The 24296-nt window shown below is 39.4% G+C and overlaps 2 protein-coding genes and 1 long non-coding RNA gene across 3 annotated transcripts in view; all 3 read right to left on the bottom strand.

The window, feature by feature from the left end:
* The window catches only part of plxnc1 (plexin C1), a 30888-nt gene extending 21820 nt beyond the window's left edge, over positions 1-9068 (bottom strand). The window contains exons 1-16 of the mRNA XM_074697826.1: positions 7960-9068; positions 7532-7654; positions 6450-6584; positions 6223-6323; positions 6042-6147; positions 5797-5953; positions 5523-5625; positions 5370-5445; positions 4851-4892; positions 4592-4725; positions 4131-4310; positions 2773-2881; positions 1173-1358; positions 917-1090; positions 723-819; positions 487-588 (exon numbers count right to left, since the gene is read on the bottom strand). Coding sequence (XP_074553927.1) covers positions 487-588; positions 723-819; positions 917-1090; positions 1173-1358; positions 2773-2881; positions 4131-4310; positions 4592-4725; positions 4851-4892; positions 5370-5445; positions 5523-5625; positions 5797-5953; positions 6042-6147; positions 6223-6323; positions 6450-6584; positions 7532-7654; positions 7960-8991 — 2857 coding nt within the window. The 5' untranslated portion in view covers positions 8992-9068. The remainder of the gene's footprint in view (positions 1-486; positions 589-722; positions 820-916; positions 1091-1172; positions 1359-2772; positions 2882-4130; positions 4311-4591; positions 4726-4850; positions 4893-5369; positions 5446-5522; positions 5626-5796; positions 5954-6041; positions 6148-6222; positions 6324-6449; positions 6585-7531; positions 7655-7959) is intronic.
* A 2810-nt stretch (positions 9069-11878) lies between these two features.
* On the bottom strand, positions 11879-13507 carry LOC141810369 (uncharacterized). The gene is made up of 5 exons (XR_012600084.1): positions 13328-13507; positions 13079-13246; positions 12752-12848; positions 12558-12647; positions 11879-12003 (listed from the first exon to the last, which is right to left on the bottom strand). It is a non-coding gene; the product is annotated as an uncharacterized LOC141810369 (long non-coding RNA).
* A 1165-nt stretch (positions 13508-14672) lies between these two features.
* On the bottom strand, positions 14673-21450 carry LOC141810940 (plexin-C1). The gene is made up of 12 exons (XM_074698802.1): positions 20402-21450; positions 19173-19295; positions 18676-18810; positions 18433-18533; positions 18252-18357; positions 18004-18163; positions 17759-17861; positions 17544-17619; positions 16894-17027; positions 16006-16185; positions 14871-14982; positions 14673-14690 (listed from the first exon to the last, which is right to left on the bottom strand). The coding sequence occupies exons 1-12, from the start codon at positions 21431-21433 to the stop codon at positions 14673-14675; spliced, it is 2280 nt and encodes a 759-aa protein (XP_074554903.1). The 5' UTR covers positions 21434-21450.
* Between the last annotated feature and the right edge of the window lie 2846 nt (positions 21451-24296).

The raw sequence follows: 24296 nt of genomic DNA on the forward strand, positions 1-24296 counted from the left end.
ATGTAACTTTAACAAATGTAGGATGCATTTTGTAAAACAGCATTTTTAAAAGTGTTTTGTCCCGACTCTCAAGAATCAGGGAACTACAAGTGTTTCATGATGTGTTGTTGGCCCACAGATTGAGAAGGTAAAGGCAAGGTATAACTCATCTACATACCTTGTCTTGGTTTGAGTAGCTGTGACATTTGGTGTAGATTTATTGTCAGGCTAACGTTTACCTGGCCACCCTTTTACATAAACCAGCATTTATTGTTTTTGTTTTTTTTTGCTGGTGAAGCAGACTAGTGTCCATTGTTTGATTAAGCTTAAAAGTAGCCCCTGATCATGACTCTAAGCCCTCCTCCCTAAGGTCCTATCCTCCAGTTTAGTAAAATCCACCCCTTAGTAAAATAAGAAACAGAGCAAGAAAGCTGTCCCTTTACACTACTTGAGGTGCTAGATGTCATGCTAGTAGCAGCTCATGTATTGTAAAACTTAGCAACAAACCTTGTCTTATGTCATTTCTGATGTCGAGCTCCAGGTCCTCCATTATCTTATTCATCTTTGCGGTGAGCTTCTTTTGTTTGCTACGATAGATGATTATCACAGCTGGGATAAAAAAAATAAAGCAGACAAATACAGTTTTTCAGGTTAAAAAAAAGTTAGCAGGCTATGGTGAGACTAATTTGTGTTTTTTAAAGCTGCTATAAAACCAAAGTAGGTCATTGAACCACACAGCTTACCAACAATAATACAGGGTATCAGCAGCAGGACAAGCAGGAACCAAAGGATCAGATTAGAGTCAGCCTCTATGGTTACTGTTTCATCTCCATACTTTATCTAGGATAAAGAAAAATCACACTTTAATGAAAAAAAAATTGTTCAAATGGAACTTGAATACTTATGAGATTTGGCATTGTGTGGCTGAAAGATGTACCTTTAACTCCTGAAATTGAGTGATGTCTGTTCTTTGAATCTCACAGGTAAAGAATTCAGTCTTAGCATTATCAGTTGTTTCTTTCTCCTCCAGGATGCAGGGGTATTTTCTGTCTTCATAAATACCAGACACTGACAGCTCTTTTAAGGTCATTCCTAGTTTGTCTGCCTTTTTCTGAAGTAGAAACAGAAATAAAAGATGTTATTTAAGTGTTCATCTTTTCATTTGTACACGTGTGCTGGAAAGTTAACATTACCTGGATGGTGATGAGGACATCATTCCCTTTCTTTGTGGCAGTGAAGCTTGTAAACTCAGGGTCTGGATGGTAGGTTATTGTTGAACAGGGCAAGCTCTCATTGGCTACTTTCAGTGACAGAGTGCTGGAAAAAGTCCCATGAACATTTTCAGCTGCAGGTGAGTCATAGGTGAGATTATGTAGGTCCTGTAAAAACATGTACCATAGTTAACAGGTTTGCTCTTCCTTTTACCAGTGTTTCACCATTACCTTAGGCCCACAACACCATGAGGAGGATGACAGAACTAGCCCTTTATAACCACACACCAAAATACAGCAGAAGAAACACAGAAAACCGAGAAACATACAAAACGAGATGTTAGAGAAAGGTTGAAGGACTGATTAGGCTTTAGCTTACTCCCTTCTTCCCTAGGCTGTATACTCTATCTCCCTCAAACACCCTATTGTGGTTGAAAAGAGAGAAAACAGGGAATATGTTTGAAAGAAGAGGATGGCAACGCCCTCCTACTCCTCCGACCAATAAGGGTTGAAAGAAGAGAAGAGAAAGAAAACAGGAGCATCTAGACAGCTTCAGGCAAGCTCAGAGGAAAGGCAAAGCCAGGGCGAGAAAAGGCTTTGCTTCCTTGCTTAATTTAACCTAGAGCTACATGTTTTACCTCACAACTCTAATGGGGGATGAGATTCAGAGAAGAGACTGAAAAGAGAGGGGACAGAGAAAAAGACATCAGGAAAGGCAGGGCATGGGAGAGAAACTGGGTTACGTTGTATGCTCTACCTTCACCTTCTCTCATGCTTAAAAAGGGTAGAAAGAAGATGAAAGAGAAAAACAGAGAGTGGGGTGTGAAGAGAGGGGCTGGAAAGACATAGCCAGGATAAGAGGCCTGATTCCCCAACTGTAAACTCTACAGGTGAAGCTGTATGCTCTACCTCCACTCACTTCCCTGCTGTTAAAAAGAGTGAGAAGAGAAAAAAGAGATATAACAGAGAGAGAAGGGTGTCGCGAGGTGCAAGAGAGATGTCACAAAAGGCAGAGCCAGGGTTAGAAGCTCTAAACCCCATTGAGTGGGCCTGCATGCTCTACCTTCACCTGCTCCTCCATTAAAATGAGCGCAGAGAAGAGGTAAAGGATGCAGAAGTGCAAGAGACATGACAGAGCCAGGCTGAGAGGTTGGACTGCTCATGTGTTCAACCCCAACTGGGTGAAGCTGTATGCTCTACCTCTCCATATATTCAACAACTTGTGAGGAGTGAACACAGAGACGAAACAGAGAGTGATGTAAGTAAAGAGGTGTTAGAGAAGACAGGAAAGAGGTAGAAGGGTAAGAAGACTGTTGTGGGGCTGTACTCTCTATCTTCCCCTACCCCTTCATATTCTAGAAAAGAGAAGAAATAAGGACTCACTGACTTGACTGTCAATATATCTTCTAATTCAAATCCACTGAGCTGTTTTACCTCATCTGACATCCTTTCTATGGTTGACCTCTATCCACACACTCCTTATTCTCTTAGTGAGAAAGCTGGTCACACTACAAAACTTGTGTGCGGTTGTGTGTCATGGCATGATGTGACATTATTCATGCACACATGTCCACAGACTCACCTGATTTCCAAAGTTTCCAGGAACTCTGACCTCCTGCTGGGCTGTGCTGTGTTTGATGGCCTCCACAAACTCCAGCTGAAAGCCAGTGATTGTGAGTTTCCTTTTCCCACTGCAGGACACAGATCAGCAATTATTCCACCAAGAGAGGAAAAAGATTTTTACCTTAATATACCATTTATGAAAAAAAGTTGAGATGCAGAAAAAAATCTTTATTTAAAAATTATGCTTAATCAACCAAAAACATTCACTGTAAGGACCCTTTGCCCTTTGAATTGGTGCTGGTCTCAAAAACCTCAACCAGGTCTGACACAAATATCTTATCGCAGAAAAAAAGAGCTTTCCCCAAATATCAAGTTGGTGTAGCTGATGGAGGAAAGTTTAGAAGGATGGATGGATGGAAGGATGTTGTGGTTCTTTTATTCATCCTCAAAACAAAAGTAGCATCCATTGAAAACTAAAACTAAAAGCACCACAAGTAAAAAGAGCTTATTTCAGGTTAAAATGAGCATCAGGTTAAATCCTCTTTGTAATTGAAGTCCAAGCACAAATCTACACCGATGACCCTCAATAGAGTAATTTTTGTACATGTTATGGCGTTACATATGTTGTTTGTAAACAGCTCACTTCTCTAGTTTAGTTTTATGTCTTTTTAGGTTTATTTTGGGGCTTATGTGATGTAACCGAGTGAAGGGTAGAGAGGATATAGTGGGAACCTGGGAGGGAACGCTGGGTGCAGTAAATGGCCATGAGCTGGACTCGAGTTAACCACGAGGGAACTGGCGCCCTGGGCTTCTTGTCTTTTAACACTGCTTCTTGTCAATGTACTGAAAATAAAGGCAGAAGTGGAAGTTCTCGTTGCTTCAACCAAACAGGAAGAGGTGAAACCAGCCAGTTCTGGGAAGTGGTTCTTTCCCCATAAGATGACCCAGAATCTGTTACAGCTGCTCAGTTACGAACAATGTTCCCTAAAATAAGCCTTCAATGAAGTTCATGACACAGCCCTGGCTACAGGTCCCAAGATAACTTAGGTGTGACACCACTCATCTGTATCTGAAGTAGTTTTAAAGTCTATCCTCATTGGGTGCCATACAGAAAATGCTGAGCTTAACTAGTCTTTGGTAGAGGAAGTTTGAGATAAAGAGGCTGAGTCAAGGTTTTAAGCCTCGTTGCTCACTGCTACAGTCTTCCCTGACTGTCAGTCCAGTCAGATGTGGCTCTGGTTATGGGATGTCTTTTAAACCAAACATCCCCTGAAATAAGGAGTTTTAATGCTTCTGCATCAGCTCCCTTTCCGATGGCCATGGAAATTGAATAAAATATTCACAAGGATCTTTTTACTGTCCCCAAAAAAGTCTTACCTGATCCAGGAGCTGCTGGGTGTAATGTTCATGCAGGATGGTGCAGAGCGGTAGGTGATTTTGAAACTGCCATGGCAGCTACCATCAGGGAGGAGAACACACACTTTGACCACACCTTTGTTTTCTGCTCTGGGGATGTGAAACGTCAGACGATCACCGGTGTTGTTCCAAACAGGAGACCTGACCACACACAGCAACAAAGAGAAAGAAACTACAGTAGTTAGTTACACTGAGAAAATAAAACTTCTACTCACAGACACCACAGAGAAATACAGATTTTTCTGGACCTGCTAAAATACATCAGAAACTATCAGTCTGGTATCCATTCAGTAATCTAACATTCCTGTGTCACTATATTACACCAAGAATCCCATGTTGTCCCTTTCTGAAAAACAGAATCTGTACTCAAGCAATCTCTACAGGGTCCAGTTGATTTCTTGATAAGGCTGATAATTCCTCACTCCTGAGACGGGCAGTCCTGCTTTGCCTGGATCCTCACTCCGGTCACAGAAGAAAGGTTTCTACCAGACAGCACTGCGTGGTTCCTGCCGTAGAAAGAAACAACACTGGGAGTGATGGAGGAGATCTCTGGTTTCTGAGGGTAAAATAAACAGAAGATTTGATTATTATCTCTTTAGATTTCCTTCAGCTGATGCTTGAAATTTCACTGAATGTAAATAAAACAAATTGGGTGGGGGTGACAGAGCCAGTAGGACTCACAGAAAAGTTCATCGTAGACTCCATCTCTTGGCAGACGCTGTCCTGTAGGAGGAATTCACAGTGATAAGCTGAAAGATTTCCAGATCATCCATGGAAAAGAGTTTTGGCAAATATTGAACTCAACCTAACTTTGGTCGAGTTCGTGTGAGGAGATAAGGTAGAGTTGAGGCAGGCTTTCAGGCCAACTACAGCTACAGTGTACCAACCTATCAGTCAGGTCAGCTTTGCCTCTGATTATGTAAAACTTGAAGCCCTATAACCTCATAAAGTAATGACTTAGAGAGAAAAATTCATCCCCCTGTATAGATGATTATATTTTTGTGCCAGGTATGTTTTCTTTGAATTGATGTTTAAGTGGTTTCTGGTTCTTACAAAGTCAAGTGGACACTCACTCAGTAACTTTAGAGAAGTAGTCTATCGCCTTAACTTTTGCAATATTGCTCAAAATGAATGTGGACCTGCATTAGCAAAACAGCATCCATAAAGTCCAGACATGATCATAAAAACATGCATAGTTACATTCCCCACTCCTTCATTTGCCCAAGAGCAGTGGTTTGTGGCCCAGCCACATCCAGCTTTGATACACTTTCGGCACCTGAAGACAAAAGAAAATAAAGTCAGGTTACAGCACTAGTGAAACTTATCAGGTTGAAGAGATGGTGGCGAACTTACAGGGTGGATGTTGGTTCTCCTCTGATGTCAGTGCAGTTCAGTAAATTCAGTCTTTCAGTTAACTGTGTTGATCCAAGTTTGATCTTAACCACAACGGGCAGTCCTGATGAGTAAAAATTCATATCATAAATAACAGTTTTATCTTTGTTTGTTTAAGAATGTTAACTCTTTTAAATGAATTTTTACAATATGTACCATTGGTTTGTTTACTTGTAGATTTTTTTTTGTCCTGATGGCATTCATATTATGATAGAATTAATCACAATCAACAAACCTTCAGCAGGAAGTACATTTCCTCTAAGGATGGAGGTACAATGTGGGAACCTTGGAGGAGGGTTTTCCTTTTTAAAAAGACTCGTAGAGGGTTGGCAGGCAAAGTTAGAGCTCACATCTTTGCCCGCACTCACATGCATTTGGATGATGAGCATGATCTGTAAAAGTGTCCAAATACAAGAGTAAAATTTCTCATATCTGAGAGTCATGACTCATCACAGCCACAAACATGTTTATGATCTGAACCTGTCCAGTCTGGTCCTTTGAAACTTTGTAGGAAACCATTTTCTGCTGAGAATCATCAGGAATGGACAACCAGTCTGAGTCCTGGCAGTCGTCTTCAAATGTACAGCTAGAAAGAGAAAAAATAGATGATAATCCAGTTTCAAAACTTGGGATGACGTTATGTATACATGTTGTTTCTGACCTTTGTTTGGAGCCGCACCACACACAGTACGGATCCTGAGCAGACCAACAGTCCTGCACAGTTTTGTATGAGCTGCACTTTGACACAGGAACACGAATTATCTGAATAAAAAAGACAAAGGCAGCACCTTAAACACAGCATACATATTTAACAGATAAAAATAAAGTCAGAAATGAATTAAGTAGGTGTTCAACTGAGCTTTTATGGTAAAAATGCACTATATGTACCTGGTTTTGAAATGGCACATACACGTGTTTAAGATCCACCTGATCCAGATGAAGTTTTGAAAACACTCTGCGGTCGTCACTGGTTTTGTAGAGCACTTTGGGACAGGTGGTGTGGTAGTTCTTGTCCACAGAAAGCTGAAATTAAAAGCTGGCATTAGGAAACTGCTGATGGATATTCTTAGAATGTTATTTGCAGCCACAGTCAGTGCTCGTGGTAAGTCTTAAGAGGCACGGTTGCATCTTTGTGTGTGTCTGTGGTTAATGCATCTCTTCAATCTCAAGCTGATGACCAGTGCCATTAAAAACAAAACCTCATTCCATGGTTGATTTTCTGTTAAAACAGGGGCCCTGTGATGCCCTTTGACATCACTAAGAGCTCAGGCTAACCCTGCATTTACCCACAGTGAGAATAACTGCACAAAGTTGAGGAGCTCCTTTAACTTGGAACAGCTCTTTTCCTCTCCACATATTATTCCTATATTCCTTTACCATACATTAAAGTCCCTCCAACAATGTCAATATTTATGGCCTGACTTGAGTGACCTGGGACAGGAAACCATCCTACAGTGAGTATGTTCAGGAGTCACTAATAGTTTTTCTTTCTGTAGGTTTGGCTACTGTGGTTAGTTAGACCTGCTCTACTCAACCCTGACCACAGCCACTTTACCTATCACGTACACAGTAATCTCAACCATGTGACGTCTCATCAGATAAAAATAAGGAGGTTTTGAAGAGTAATGATCGGAGGTGGAGTTACAGATGGTATTTGGCAAATGTTATTTCTTTGGGTTAATTTCTTTTACTGTTATATGTCAAAGATAAAATAGATCCAGATCTCGCAGCTCTTCCTGCAGACAAAACCATTTTTTTCATATTTTTTCTTTTAATACTAAAAATATTTTCAACCAGTTTTTCATCTACCAGTCTCTCTGTCCATCTCTCTGACCCACCACATTTCCAGCAGATGTCTGTCTAACATTAGTTTGGATCTCCTTGAGGTTTGTGTCTATCAAAAGGCTTGGGCTTCACAGTTCTGTTTTCACAGAAGCTTTTCCAAAACTACCATCACTTTTTACACTCACCTTAATGAGCTGTCCATCTCCTGTCCCAATAAAGAAAACGGTCCAGGCCTTCTGTCTCACTGCCAGCACAGAGGTCATGGAGTTCCGCGTGAAGATCACCTTCTTTGGCTCAAGCGTCTTTGGCTGAGAAACAAAAAAGTCATCATCGGATTATTAACCTGAGAGTACTCGTTTAATGTTTTAGCTGAATGTATTCTATAAAGGCTTTTCTTTGACAGAATTCAACATAATTCACTCAGTTTATTTACTCCAAAAAAGCCTTTAATCAAACCATATTTTGAACTCTGACAACTTTGCATATTGTTTACAAATAAAGACAGGTAAGCCTATGGCGCGATGTGATTTTTGCAGTGACACTAAAGGACTCATCTTTAAAAAGCGTATCTGATTAAATAATTATATTAACAAAAAAGGAATCGCTCACCCACCATTTGTCTGCTTTTGTCACCACATTCATCATCGCAGAAGTCTGGATCCTTATCAGTAGCAATGCTGAGATCTGGACTGATGTCAAACAGCACCAGCTCGGTGTTGGTCGGTTCTCCTTCCACACTGAACACGCCGCTCCAGAGCACCGGAGGACCACCCGGGATCACCGAGGAGGCGATCAGTCTGCGGTCTCTGTCTCCATCAGGGACACTGAGGGTCGCCCCCCGCAGAGAATTCAGAGTCTTAAGTTTTCCTCCTTTACCTTCGAGCCAAAGGAGACGGACTTTGTTGATTTTGTCTCCTGAGGGCAGGTTGGAGAAAAGATAGATGATGGAGTTGATCTGGAATCCGTCCACAAAGTCCACATCGCCTTTACGATCGATCGCAGGATTTGTGTTCTCCCCTCTAATGGAAAATATTCCTCCTGTCTGTTTGTCATTCGTGTTATGCAGCTGTACTGTAGACATAGAGGGACAGCTGGACTGTGTTTGTAAAACTCCATTTTGCTGAACAGCAGCCAGAATGTGAGTCTCTGCCCGGGTCCGAGTCTCCACGTTCACCAGAAAACTCACGGACGCGCTGCTGCGCCACAGAGACCCCACCTGGATGTGCTCCATGTACAGCACCTTGGAAATGTTTCTCGAGTCCAGCAATTCACAGTAACCACACCATCCATCAAACACACCGCATGTTATCAGATTTTTAGTGGAAACAAGCGGCAGCAAAACGTTGACACTGAAGGTTGCGTTCCACTTCTCCGTCTCAGAAACACGCGTAAACTGCGGGTAATTAGATTGTGGATCTTTCAAGACTCCTCTCTGGGTCAGACTCTGGACTAGCATCAGGTCATGGCTCAGCTGGTACAGCCTGTCCTCGGTAGCGATGTAAACTGTGTCATTATCCACGGAGTAGTGGCGGATGTCTCCCTTGAAGTGGAACTCTCTGTCCTTCAGACACAGACCCAGTTCAGTCCAGAGGATGAACAACAGACCAGGCAGCAGGACCATCATTGTGCAGAGTCGACCACTCATCAGTCATACATTCATGGTCCTCATGACACTGTGCTCTCCTGCAGATTGCCACTGCAGCCGTGCGTAAAGGCGCACTGTGCCTCTGCTGTGAGAAGTGCTGAAAGTGGAAGCGCGCCCAGCGAAACCGAAAAAAAAACAAAAAACTGACTAACGTTGACAGTAGTGATCACTGATATCAGCGGTGTTTACTGTGCTGTGCTGTCTTTTTTCCACTTTGACTCTTGAATTCAACTCTCAAGAGGTTAAGTCAAAAGAAATATGTGATTTTGTGATTTATTTTTCAAGTACGTTCATATCAACCAAAAGAAGTGCCAGACTCAGGGCGAAAGAGAAGGATAAGCGGAACTGCACTTGCGCATCAGTTACGCACGTGAATCAAGTAGATCTCCATTGAAACCTATCCGTAACGGAGAGTTTGGTCAACTGACGTGTGACTGACATCTAGAGTTAGCGTTGGGAAGTTTTCTAAAGCAAGTTCGAGCACTTTAAATGGAAGCAGTCAGACTCGGCAGAAAAACAAGTTAAAATCCGATGAAACACTAATTCTAAGATTTTTTTCTTGTTTTTACTGTTGATTACTTCTTTAGTAGTATTTTACTATTTGACCTACAACACAATTTCACATAATATCCGTATTCTAGTTCTGGTTAGCAGCCTTTAAAAATATAAGCACTGTAAGTGTATTTTATAATGGGAAAAAATTAACATTTAACAGAATTAAGTTCAAGAAATAAAAGACAACAAATTACATATTTTTGAAGTAACATAAACTTTATTATACGTCATACAAATAAATAACGTTGTCATTTTATGAATTTTATGAATCTTAAATGACTAAAGATTTAATTGTATGATTATGTAAAAATAAGAAATTAAAATTAATAAAAATAAAAACAATAAAATTAAAATAGATTTTTTTCCTGAGTTCAAGATATATATATACATATATATAAATAAATAAATATATATATATAATATATATATATATATATATATATATATATATATATATATATATATATATATATATATATATATATATATATATATATATATATATATATATATATATATATATATATATATTTTTTTTTTTTTTTTTAGAAAAATTTGACGCCAAACTTTTCATGTACAGTGTTGTAGCTGGACCAAAATGTGCACACATTCAGTGTCATGCCCTAAGTCAGTCAACATATTTATTTTCACCTTACAGTAAAGCATCCCTTTTCTGGCAGCAGGAAGTCAGATGTTTTACTCTGTGATGATATAATAATAATAACTCCCCCATTTTTTAAACATATTCATTTATTATTTGTTTAGAAATTCTACTTGTGTCCTCATGAAGCATCTTTACTCAGGCCGTCCCTTTTCTTCAAGGGTGTGTGCCAGGCAATCAGTCTCTGATGTCCCACCATAAACAAAGAAACTATTTAACAACACCACATACGATCCAAACTGCTTCAGACTTAATCTTCTAGATCCATCTCTAAGCACTCCTAGCACTAACACTGACCTAATTTCTCTGCTACTGTACAATTATCAAATCTACAGCAAATTTTATACAGGATCACAGTCCCTGTCTGAAATCATCCACATTTGCACTAACATCATGGGCACAGTGCCACCTACTGGACACAAGCAGTGCTTGCTCATATGAAAGCCTGAAACTTGCTTCAAATCATCCAGATTCTCTGGATCCCTGTCCACCAAAACTCCTGGAGATGATAAACATATCAAAGTCACCACCATGCCTAGTGATAAAAAGCAGTAGGCTACGGCAACTCACTTCATGAGTACAAATCCCCAAGTATGCTCGCGTTAGGGGCCAGACCGCATCTACATCCATGGCTTTTCTGTATCGGCAGACCTTCCTGCAACTGCAGCTCGCAACATGCCCTCACTAACTGCATTTCTAGTGTACTGTTGTTCTTGGGCCTGAAGTAGTCCATGTATACATCACTATACTTCAACAATTTATAAGTTATGCATACATTTCAATGTGATGTTTTATTGTCAAGATGATGACTTGTTAGAGATCAAACTGTTTGGTCATACATATTCTGAAAAAAAAATGCTCAGTACAAAGTTTTGGCAAGCACACTTCAGAAACAAAAACAGACAAAAAGAAAAGGAAAGTGCAAAGAAGGGTAACACTTTACTTTAGAGCTCCGCAAATTTCATCGCACTTAGGTAATAATTAGACAAAGGTTTTCTTATATCTTTGAAATAACCCCCCGAAAACTCGTGAGAATTTGGTGAAAATCAGCAAAAAACCTCTACCCAGATTCTGTTTTTCAGCCTGTACTCACAGCGTCTACCACAATCAGGTACGGCCAATTTACAACCTCACTCTTGGTGAATTTCACTCCTGAAGCCTTCAGTTGTATCATGTAAAACATTATAGGCCTAATCATAAAGGTTCATCATTTTGCATGTGATCTCAAATATGCATTTCAACAAACTTGGTACTAAAGAACTTGGTGAAATTAAATAACAGATAGGTAACTATCAACTGCTTATTGGGGAATTGAATTATTCACTTAACATTTCAAAGGTAATTATCAGAGGAAACAATGAACCTAACTTCTGTATTCAAGAACTAAGCAGCTATTTATCACCTGCTTCTCTGGACATAGCAGAAACATTGGGATACTTCTAAAAAAAATTTGTGGTTGGTTGTGATTTAATTTCAAATAAATTATTTGCTAATTGTCACCTTCTTACCTTGCAATTTGGAGTAAATTTCAAAGAAATAAGAAAAAACTTTGTCTAATTATTACCTAAGTGTTATGAAATTTGTGGACCTCCAAAGAAAAGTGTTGCCCCAAGAAGATCCAGAGCAAGCTGATGAGACCGTGCATCTGGAACACAACACTGTGCATGCGTCCTTTTGGTGTGTCTTCCAGGTAGACCTGCAGTGGAGGCTCTTTATGTTTTTTTGGAAGGGTCTTGAGAAGAAGAGGTGAAAGGAGGCCTCTTGAGGAGCTCAGAGCAAGGGCACGCCTGTGAATACTTCAAACAAAAGATATTACATGATCATTATTACCCTTTAAAAGAGGTGATTCTCCAAATGAAACACTTAAAATATAACCCATCATCATTGCACAGATGTGTTCACAATAACAACAGTCCAACATCTGTAACCAGATCAATCACTGTTTCTGGTAGGAATTATATTTCTACAGGGTAAATAATTTAATAGTAGGTGCATTAGGGTAATAGAAAACCTAAGTACCTTAAAAGCATGACATGCATGCTGCTGATTCTGCATAACAAAATCATTAATTGAAAAGGGTGTATTCAAAAATAGCATTATGGACTTTAATAAGTGAGGCCACATTCTGTGAAAGAAACAGGAGCCAAACAGTCGACCCTGATTTAAGGACAAAGGCAGCATGTACTGTACTTGCTGGTTACAGAGAAGTTCAGCTCAAAATAAAATGGGCAGTGCACCCAGTAAATTTACATGTATGGAAATAAAAACTATATTAAGAATTTTGAGCCCTACTGGATTTTTTCAAACATGCTGAAATTATTATTTATTATTATAAAAAATGTGCAGTGACCTTGTCAGAGCTCCTGCTCTTCAACAACCTCGTTCATCTTTGGAGTGCGTTTCCTGTGTTGGCTCAAACAAAGGGCTATGATCACCACGGCTAAAAGACAAGCACACAAGGTATATGAAGAATGAATAACATTCAAGTTTAAATTTGATCTGGTTCTGATTTTTAAATCACCAGGCCACACTGTTAGGACTTACCTACGATAATAAAAGGTACAGGCAGAAGGTGTAGTAGCATCACAGCAGTCAGAGGTACATGTGGTTTAAGGTGTACTGTTTTGTCTCCATACTGAATCTTCAATAAAGAAATAATCATACTATTTAAAATAAATTTAAAGACAATAGATTTCTTCTCAACAATGATATTTTGTTTTTTAGCTTATTGCTGTGGGGATGAGAGTTTTACCGTTAACTCTTCAGATTTACCAACATGCATGCTCTGAATTTCACAGATTAAAAACTCAGTCAAAAACAAACAAACAAACAAAAAAAAGCAGTTTGACAATGTGTGCCTGAAAGATGTACCTCTAACTCCTGAAATTGACTGATGTCTGTTTTGCTAATCTCACAGGTGAAGAATTCAGTCTCATCACTTGTTTCTTTCTCCTCTAGGATGCAGGGGTATTTCTTGTCTTCATAAATACCCGACACTGACAGCTCTTGTAAAGTCATTCCTAGTTTGTCCGCCTTTTTCTGAAGTAGGAACAGAAATAAAAGCTGCTATTCAAGTGTTTATCATGTATTTGTACACATGTGCTGGAAAATTAACATTACCTGGATGGTGATAAGGACATTGTCCCCTTTCTTTGTGGCAGTGAAGCTTGTAAACTCAGGGTCTGGATGGTAAGTTATTGTTGAACAGGGCAAGCTCTCATTGGCTACTTTCAGAGACAAAGTGCTGGAAAAAGTCCCATGAGCATTTTCAGCTGCAGATGAGGCATAGGTGAGATTATGTAGGTCCTGTAAAAACATTTAGTCCAAGTCAAAGTCTATACACTACGCAGGTTTAAAACAAGTTGAGAATGGTGTTAGCTCAAGAAGGCCACAAAGTCAGCGCAGCCCATGAAACATCAGGCACTATCAGCTGATTTCATACAATGACAAAATCTTTTTAATCTGCTTCATCCTGCCCACTCTTCCTGCTTCCCCTGCAAGATGCTTCACAACCCATCTCAGCCTAAGCTCTTTCCTTCATACTGTGTCTGATTATATTAGTGTAATATACATTAGGGCTAATATGTGCTCTGGACTCTATCCCAGAGTCTCTGCTGCTGATCTTCCTTCCTTGGCTTTCATGTACAAGAGCCATGTTTTCACTTTTGTTTTTCTTGTTTTTCTCTGGGCCACAAGAGGTCCGTGATGTATGATGTGGTGCGAGCTTAAGGCAGCCACTGGTGTTAAAGGTTTGTATTGAGCCCGTGTAACTTGGTCTGAAGTGGAAGGAGACAAACTGTTTTTGACTGTGCTCAGTTTTCTTTTTTGATTTATTTATATTCTTTGAAATCAAAGGCTCATGAGAAGCGTTACAATATTTGAAAGCCCTTTGTGGAGTTAAATCACAGAAACTTCTTTCAGTTTGTTATACTTTTAAACCAAGTTCACGCCAAACAACTTCTTGCCCACTATCAGCTGGTAGCAACTAAGTAAAAGACTGGTCATCTATGATTACACCCATAACCTGTAAAAAAAAAAATGGACGTCATCTTGCTTAGCTTGAACTGAGTTTGCCACGAACACTGCTCCCCCTGGTGGCTAGCTGCACTATAGATAAAAAAAAAATCTGTCTCGCCAGTCATTCTAGATGGGCTATGTCAAACTTTAGAAAACTTATACACCTCGTTGAAATGTTTCTCAAGTCTGATTGTTGTGGTGATTTGAAGATATCATTTGGCTGCCTTGTGTTCAAGTCCTCTTTTTTTCTGAAAAGTTTCATTTTCACAAGTTATAAGAGGTTAAAAATTAGGCTTTACGTCACATTTCAGGATGATTGACAACTGCCGTTGTTGTGTATTTTTTCAGGAATTGTAAAATATGTGGGGAGGTAGAGCCAAGAAGTGATAAGACTCCCGAAAGAAAAAGATATATATTATTTTTACCACCTGGCTCCACTCAGATTCTCTCAGACTGACTGACTGAACTGATGGGAGAAAAAGCAAACTCATTTTAAAGGCTTAATATGATGCCAGGTCAAATATTAGAGGTCACACTCACATGGAATTAAAAGCTGTGCAAAGATTTTTAACTATCGAAAGACCCCTACTGTAATGTGTCATGATATGATTTAAAATTAGTGATGTACATGTCTCCACAGACTCACCTGATTTCCCAGGAAGTTCCCAGGAACTCTGACCTCTTGCTGGGCTGTGCTGTGTTTGATGGCCTCCGCAAACTCCAGCTGGGAGCCAATGATTGTGAGTCTCCTTTTCCCACTACAGGACACAGCTCAGTGATCAATTCAACACAGACCAGACGATAATACATACACTTGCTGCCAGAGAAGATATTTCCTCACATGAATATATATATATATATATATATATATATATATATATATATATATATATATACATATATAGGACTAACAAATGCGTGTCAAGATGACCTAACCCTGAAAATAGAATTTTGACCAGTTTGCAGCTTTTAGAGTCATTTGGTTAACCCACAAAAGATATATATATATATATATATATATATATATATATATATATATATATATATATATATATATATATATATATATATATATATATATATATATATATATATATATATATATATATATATATATATATAAAGGACTAACACATGCATATATATATATATATATATATATATATATATATATATATATATATATATATATATATATATATATATATATATATATATATATATATATATATATATATATATAAAGGACTAACACATGCATATATATATATATATATATATATATATATATATATATATATATATATATATATATATATATATATATATATATATATATATATATATATATATATATATATAGGACTAACACATGCGTGTCAAGATGACCTAACCCTAAAAATAGAATTTTGACCAGTTTGCAGCTTTTAGAGTCATTTGGTTAAACCACAAAAGAAGAAGTGTGAAGAGCAGTGGTCTAAAGTGGTGCAGCACTTCCCAACACAGTTTCTGAGAACAAGAGTTGTTGTGTGAAGTTAGTGAAGAAACAGCCACTAAAGTTTTCACACATAAGAAGCTCTGAGGAAGAACGAAAAGCTAGACGTGCTTCTTTTAATCACTGCCCCCTAGCTTCACAGACATACAGCTTTCTTTGTCATTTCTTCTCTTGTTGATACTGTGACATTTATTCACTGACGTCTGATGTTCCCACTCAGAGCAGCCTTTATGTCTTTGTGTTTCTTACTTTTCAAAGAATCTTTATTGCCTGAAAACAGACGTACCTGATCCAGGAGCTGCTGGGTGTAATGTTCATGCAGGATGGTGCTGAGCGGTAGGTGATTTTGACACTGCCATGGCAGCTACCATCAGGGAGGAGAACACACACTTTGACCACACCTTTGTTTTCTGCTCTGGGGATGTGAAACGTCAGACGATCACCAGTGTTGAACCAAACAGGAAACCTGAGGGCACAGAGTTAAAATATGCAGAAAAGATCACATTAAAGAAATCACAACTCAAAGCTGAAGAGCAAAATACATCTAAAAATAATTTAACAGCTGCTTTAACTAAAAATAACAAAACAGAACAGAGTTTACATCTCAATTTTACTTGTTTTGTGATTGCTGCATTTACAAAACACAAACTAGAGGCCTGTCTACTCCTATATGAATCTGATAAAGTGATTTATTGCAAGATTAATGCTAAAACTCATACATACTTGTGTATAAAAACCTGATTAAATGATTAAAACATAATACAAAAAGCTAACTTCATGAAAAATGTTTCTCAAACACTCATGTGTTGTTGTGCCTGTACAGCTTGAGTTAGGATGCCACAAGACTTTTGACCATGTGGAGGGCCGTCTAAGAAATAATGCCAACAAAACGTTGTGAACAGATTCTACTGAAAGAAGAGTCACTCACTACAATTTTTAGGGTACCATGAGGCTATAGAATTGCAAAAACTGCAGTTAATGTAACAACATGTGCTTTTGCAGTCAAAACATAGGACAAGGCTTAAGTCTACTGTTTATCCAACAGTTAAAATGCATGTTGCCCGGATTGCAGGACAGGATCTTAACTCTTTTATGTACTGTAAAATATGGTTAAGTCAGGACCACTCTAGCCAAAAGAGGTCAACATTTTTTTCAATTTCATGAAGTAACTCACTCCTGAGGCGTGCAGTCCTGGTTTGCCTGGATCCTCACTCTTGTCACAGAACCAAGGTTTCTACCAGACAGCACTGCGTGGTTCCTGCCGTAGAAAGACACAACGCTGGGAGTGATGGAGGAGATCTCTGGCCTCTGATGGTAAAATAAACAAAAGATAAGTATTACATTAACGGTTCACCTGTTAGCTTCTGCTGTGGTCAATGAGGCCAATAAAGAAAGCATTGAGGTTGGGATCAAAAAGCAAGACTCACAGAAAAGTTTAACCAGGAGTCCATTTTTTGGCACACACTGTCCTGTAGGAGGAATGAATGACAGGAATAAATCAACAAGGCTTCTGCAGCATTACAAGAAAAAGAGTTCACTTAAATCCAGATCAAAAACTTTTAACAGTGAAGAAAATGACTGTTAAACAAAAAATTCACTGACTTTCATGATGTCTGTTGTCTTGTTTAATATGCTGGTATTTAGTTGTTACATTTATGAAAGATAAGCTTACTTAGCTAAACACTGATCAGTCATACAAGGACGAAGAAAAATTCAACTAGCGCTGGAAGGCCAGCAACCAGACATTTGCCATTCAGTTTTCATATTCAACATGAAGTCCTGAAGGCTGTTGTTATACCAGTGAATAAAATCATGCATCATTACATTCGCAACTCCTTTATTTGCCCAAGAGCAGCCGTCAGTGGTCCAGCCACATCCAGCTTCAATACACTTTTGACACCTGAAAAAAAAGAAAATAGTGTATTTTTGTTGTGTTACAGCGTCAGTGCTACTTAACAGAATGTTAGGTTGTCAGAAGCTAATACATGAGATTTATTGTTGTTATAAAGTCGGATTTGTAGAAATGTTGGCAAACTTACAGGGTGGATGTTGGTTCTCCTCTGATGTCAGTGCAATTCAGTAAGTTCAGTCTTTCAATTAACTGTGTCTTCCCAAGTCTGATCTTAACAGCAACATGCAGTTCTGATGAGTAAAAATTCATATCATAAAAAAGATTTGCATGAGTCCATTTAAGAATTTGGACTTTATAAATATGATTTGGTTTTCTACTGATAATTTTTTCCTTTTTGAATACAAAATACAGAAATTGACACAAACGACAAACCTTCAGCTGGAAATATGTTTAGGGTGGCGGTACAATGTGGGAATTGTGGAGGAGGGTTTTCCTTTTTAAAAAGTTCCCTGGAACTCGCAGAGAATTGACAGGCGAAGTTAGAGAGCGCGTCTTCACCCACAGTCACATGGATCTGGGTGATGAGCATGATCTGTAAAAATGTCCAAATACAAGAGAAAAATTTCTCATTTCTGAGAGTCATGACTCATCACAGCCACAAACATGTTTATGATCTGAACCTGTCCAGTCTGGTCCTGTGAAACTTTGTAGGAAACCATTTTCTGCTGAGAATCATCAGGAATGGACAACCAGTCTGAGTCCTGGCAGTCGTCTTCAAATGTACAGCTAGAAAGAGAAAAAATAAATGATGATCCAGTTTCCAAACTTGGGATGATGTTCAGCGCAGTTGTTGTTTCTGACCTTTGTTTGGAGCCGCACCACACACAGTATGGATCCTGAGCAGACCAGCAGTCCTGCACAGTTTTGAATGAGCTGCACTTTGACACAGGAACACGAATTATCTGAGGAAAAGAAAACGCAGCTCCTTAAACACATCATACATATATAACAGGTATGATAAAAATATAACTAGGACAAAATAAGTTTATATTAACTGAGAGTTAGTCTAACCTCTTTTATTTGACACATATACTCTACACCTACCTGGTTTTGAAAGGGCACGTACACGTGTTTAAGATCCACCTGATCCAGATGCAGTTTCGAAAACACTCTGCGGTCGTCACTGGTTTTGTAGAGCACTTTAGGACAGGTGGTGTGGTAGTTCTTGTCCACAGAAAGCTGAAAAAGACCAGACTTTTGCAAAGTTTCTCAGGGGACTGAGCTGCTCTTCTGCTTGATAAGTAGGTCACAGCAACCACAGCCAATGGTTGTGTCATTTCTGAAGATGTGCAGATGCATTTTAGAGCATGTCTGTGGTGAAGAGCATCTCACGTAGGAAACCATTGTCCTCACGCATGTGCAAATTCTTCTTTGACTGCCGACACAGTAAGGCTTCAGAACCACAGCAGGAACAAATGAATGACATCTGGTTTTCGCTTGATTTCTGTCTTAGGTCACTTTGCTGTTGGTTCACTTCCCCTAGTTTGTTAATTACAGCTTCAGAACTTTGCTTCTAAAGTAAAGTTACTTTTTACACTCACCTTAATGAGCTGTCCATCTCCTGTCCCAATGAAGAAAACAGTCCAGGCTTTCTGTCTCACTGCCAGCACAGAGGTCATGGAGCTCTGCCTGAAGATCACCTTCTTTGGCTCAAGCATCTTTGGCTGTGAAAAAACAAACAAACTCATCATCAAATTAGTATCAGAAAGTAGCCTGTGTGTTCTCTAAAAGTTGAACAAATGAGGAGGCAATCAAACTAGAGGAAAACACAAAGGACAGGAAGTGAAACTAAACCTGACACACAGGAAAGAACTACAAAATAATAAAAAAAAACAGGAAACATTTTAGACTTCACTGGGAAAAATACATGCACAAAACATGAATGTCAAATAAAACAAGAAATATGTGAGTATAATTCACAACAAGATATGACACACAAGGTAAAAAGAAAAAACAGGAAGTAAAAGACAGAAAATACAGACAGAGCTTAAAGCTGTTATCATAATCCTCAGGCATTGAAACAAGTGTTATCGATTCCATAAAGATGATTCCATTACACACACATACACACACACACACACACACACACACACACACACACACACACACACACACACACACACACACACACACACACACACACACACACACTAACAGTGTGTGTGCTGATCTAGCTGAGTGAACACAGATGCTGTCTCATATAATCGTCTCTAACATGCTGAGCTGTTAAAACGTAGGCTGATGTCCTCTCCAGTAGGCAGCCAGGAGGTCTAAGAATTTGACCCAAAGTCACATTCACCCCTCATAGATTCTGTGATCATCTGAGGAGCTGATCCTGTTATTATACATTCATGAATTCATCTCTGCATGAAGTTCCAATGAGATTTGGTCAGTTAATTCCACAAGGTCATTTAATCAATCAAGTAAAAATCAAACTGATTTAAAGGTAAGAAATGAAAAAAAAAAATCTTTCTGGAGTACTTATCTTAAAAACCTTGTTTTTGTGTTGTGACAGTTGCCCAAAACAATTCAAGAGGAGAGGCTGAATAAGGGCAAAGGGCAAAATTTAAATATTTTTAATAGACCTGCTCAAGGATTCAATTAAATTTGGAGTGGATCATACTGTTTATACTTTAGACAGGCATGTAGATTGACAGTAATGGGTTCATTTTTCAAAAGAAATAAATCCATCGACCACTGATGTAGGTGTCCCAAAAAGGTGGTGATAACAACAGACGGTCACGGAGAAACAAATGATTTGATGACTCACCAATTGTCTGCTTTTGTCACCACATTCATCATCGCAGAAGTCTGGATCCTTATTAGTAGCAATGCTGAGATCTGGACTGATGTCAAACAGCACCAGCTCGGTGTTGGTTGGTTCTCCTTCCACACTGAACACGCCGCTCCAGAGCACCGGAGGACCACCCGGGATCACCGAGGAGGCGATCAGTCTGCGGTCTCTGTCTCCATCAGGGACACTGAGGGTCGCCCCCCGAAGAGAATTCAGAGTCTGAAGTTTTTCTCCTTTACCTTCGAGCCAAAGGAGACGGACTTTGTTGCCTTTGCCTCCTGAGGGCAGGTTGGAGAAAAGATAGATGATGGAGTTGATCTGGAATCCGTCCACAAAGTCCACATCGCCTTTACGATCGATCGCAGGATTTGTGTTCTCCCCTCTAATGGAAAATATCCCTCCTGTCTGTTTGTTATTCGTGTTATGCAGCTGTACTGTAGACATATAGGGACAGCTGGACTGTGTTGGTAAAACTCCATTTTGCTGAACAGCAGCCAGAATGTAAGTCTCTGCCTGGGTCCGAGTCTCCACGTTCACCAGAAAACTCACGGACGCGCTGCTGCGCCACAGAGACCCCACCTGGATGTGCTCCATGTGCAGCACCTTGGAAATGTTTCTCGAGTGTAGCAATTCACAGTAACCACACCATCCATCAAACACACCGCATGTTATCAGATTTTTAGTGGAAACAAGCGGCAGCAACACGTTGACACTGAAGGTTGCGTTCCACTTCTCCGTCTCAGAAACACGCGTAAACTGCGGGTAAACAGATTGTGGATCTTTCAAGACTCCTCTCTGGGTCAGACTCTGGACTAACATCAGGTCATGGCTCAGCTGGTACAGTCTCTCCTCAGTAGCGATGTAAACTGTGTCATTATCCACGGAGTAGTGGCGGATGTCTCCCTTGAAGTAGAACTCTCTGTGCTCCAGACACAGACCCGCTTCACTCCAGAGGATGAACAACAGACCAGGCAGCAGGACCATCATCGAGCAGAGGTGGCAACTCATTGCTCATTCATTCATGGTCCTCATGACACTGTGCTCCCCTGCAGAGCTTCACTAGAGCTATGCGTAAATGCGCACCGCGCCTTTGCTGGGAAGAGAAGCACAGAAAGTGGGAGGGCGCGCTTCTAGGGAAACAGGAAACAAAACCACATTTCTGAGATGTGATGATCGGCATCAGTGATGTGTTTACTGTGCAGCATTTGACCCACTGTTATTCCATTTTCAGTCAAAGGTATAGCGAGCAGATTTCAACCAAGGCATCATCAGTTTAATCAATCCATTGATTCATCTTATTCCACCCAGATCTGGAGGCAACAGGGTTCAGATGTTGTGCTGTATCAAGTTTTAACTTGTTCATGTCTCCCCCCAAATCTGCCACAGCGAACAACAACAGTGTTTTTGAGCTTTGGTTTTGAGTCTCACAACTGTTTTAAACTGTGATAAAAGCTATATAATTTAAAAAGTATGTCAGCTGAAGTGAAATTTAGCAGATTCTGTCTTTAGTGAAACGATGAAGTCAGAATTCAAGTTTCTTAATGCAAAACTGTATTCTGCACCAACAGCAATGACTGTCATCGTTGCCATGTGTGCACAGTTGGATGCAAGCTGAGATCAGTTCAGTCATGTAAAAAGTTATGTGAGAAGTTTTTTTTAACTTTATCTTGGTTCTTCTTTTAGTTGAGCTGCCAACACCAGTACCAGTTCTTCAAATGATAGCCACAAACCTGAGGAACCAGCCTCTGAGCAGTTTAAACCCTGACTTCCCCTTAGTTCAGACCAAAGTCTCCTCTCATGTACATCTGAAGACCGCACCCTTTGATGAGCAAAACCTGAGGGAGAACACCAGACCAGTGGATGGACCACCAGGGATAACATCACGCCCATGGGCTTCTACCCCTCTCCTCCAAACATGCCAACATGGTGGGAATGCGTTAGCATGCAGACTCCAGTTCTTCCTGGGAGGGTAGACCCTGATGTGATAACTGTCGTGAAGTTTAATGACCAAACTGAAAAACACCTGAAGTGGTAGAACAGCCACTCCATTGGTTTGTCTTCTTGAAATCAACAAGGTATCTACTCCTACACAGATGAGGAAGAGGGAGTCGGAGGAAGAAGCATCTGGCAGGTTTAACAGTTGGATCACTGGAACCCCTATGGGCTGGTCTTTGTGTCCTGCTGCCAACAAGAAAAACATGTTTTGCTTTGGTTTATAGTTCATTACTCCTTCATGGTGGTCTCTCACAGGTCTGGGTTTTTCATGCACCTTTCTTTATTTCCTGGTGCTAGCTTGTGTGTCCTACATGGTGGCAAGTTGGAGGGAACTTTTGGGACTTATCAGAAACATTATTCACCTCAAATTTCACCTCAAGTAAAGTATGAAAAGAAAAGACACTCTTTTATCACCCAACAAGGAGAAGACTAGGAATGAGGATGAAAAGGCGTACAGAAGAAACAGAATTTAAAACAAAGATAAGGGTTTGTTCTGGTCTTTTCAGGATTTAAATTCAAAGTTATCTGGATATCTCATCAAAGACTTCATCTTAGGGAGACTTCAGGTGTGTGATCTATTCTTAAAACAGATTGTTGTTTGAGAGTTTAGTAAACCCTTGCATGCACCTCACACTCCTGAAGTTCATGGAGGACACCACCATCAGTCTCATCCAGGATGGTGATGAGGCCACTTACAGACAGGAAGTAGAACAGTTGGTCCTCTAGTGTGGTCAGAACAACTTGGAGCTGAACTCGCTCAAGACTGTGGAGATGACAGTGGACTTAAGGAGAACCCCCCATTTTCCATTTTCCTCACCTGGGATGGCATGGGCTTCGACGGGGGACACATATTTCATGGAATTTCAGCCAAAACTGGGAAGTCAAAATTTGGCTCCAAATTTCAGATCCAGACCTTACGTTCGGAGCTGAATTTGGGAAAACCCGAAACAGAGGTTTTAGCCCTCAGACTTGATTCAGGATGCATTTTTGTCACCTGGGATGGCAGATTTTCTCAAAACTGGGTTTTGGGTCTAATATTTTGGGAAAATTCAGGTTGTTTTTTTTTTTTTTTTTTTTTTTTTGCAGTTTTACAGCCTGAAAACTGATGAGTTATCTAACATGATCATGATTTTCCTCCCCAAACAGTGGACAGTACTTCCATTTTTTTTAATTGTCACACATTGATTTGGTTTGGGGAAAAAATATTTTGAGGGACCTCATTTTTTTCAAGACTCTGCAACCCAGCAATCTTTCTTATCACACCATTATCAATGTAGATTTTGTGCTAGTTAAGACCTTTTGTACTGAAATATCCAAAATCAATGTAATTCTTTATGTAACATTTTTTCTTTTGAGTAAAAAACCAACCATGTGCCATCAATGTTCTCATAAAGCATTTAATCAGAAATGCATCTGACTGAGAGAAACACAAATTTCTTGTTGTTTCATCACAGTCTCCCATATCTACAGTTCTTTAATTTAATTTAGTAGCCGCTTTTGTCCAAAGCCACATACAACACAAGCAATAATTGACACTGGAGGAATAACTTAGTAAGTGTGACAAAGTGCTTCAAGTTGGGCCCCTTCCTTCCTGACAGGCACAGAAATTTACATTTACAATTTATATCTGAAAACACAAGTAGTACCAAAAGTGTTGTGAATTAGAGCAAAACAATACTTTGTTCATAATAAAAATAATTCTTAACTTTATTCCATAACTCCAATACTAGCAAAAAATTCCACTTTTTATTGTAATAATTAACATGAGAAAAGTAAAATACACTAAAGCAATAAATAAAGAAAAAAAAACTTTAAAAAAAAAACCTAATAAAAACTTGTTTTCTGTAAAATATTTAGATTTAATCACTGTACTGGC

The sequence above is a fragment of the Halichoeres trimaculatus genome, unplaced genomic scaffold (assembly GCF_033239565.1).
Source record: "Halichoeres trimaculatus isolate MK-OKI-2021-1 unplaced genomic scaffold, fHalTri1.1 fHalTri1_scaffold_21, whole genome shotgun sequence".
NCBI classification, from domain to species: Eukaryota; Metazoa; Chordata; class Actinopteri; order Labriformes; family Labridae; genus Halichoeres; species Halichoeres trimaculatus.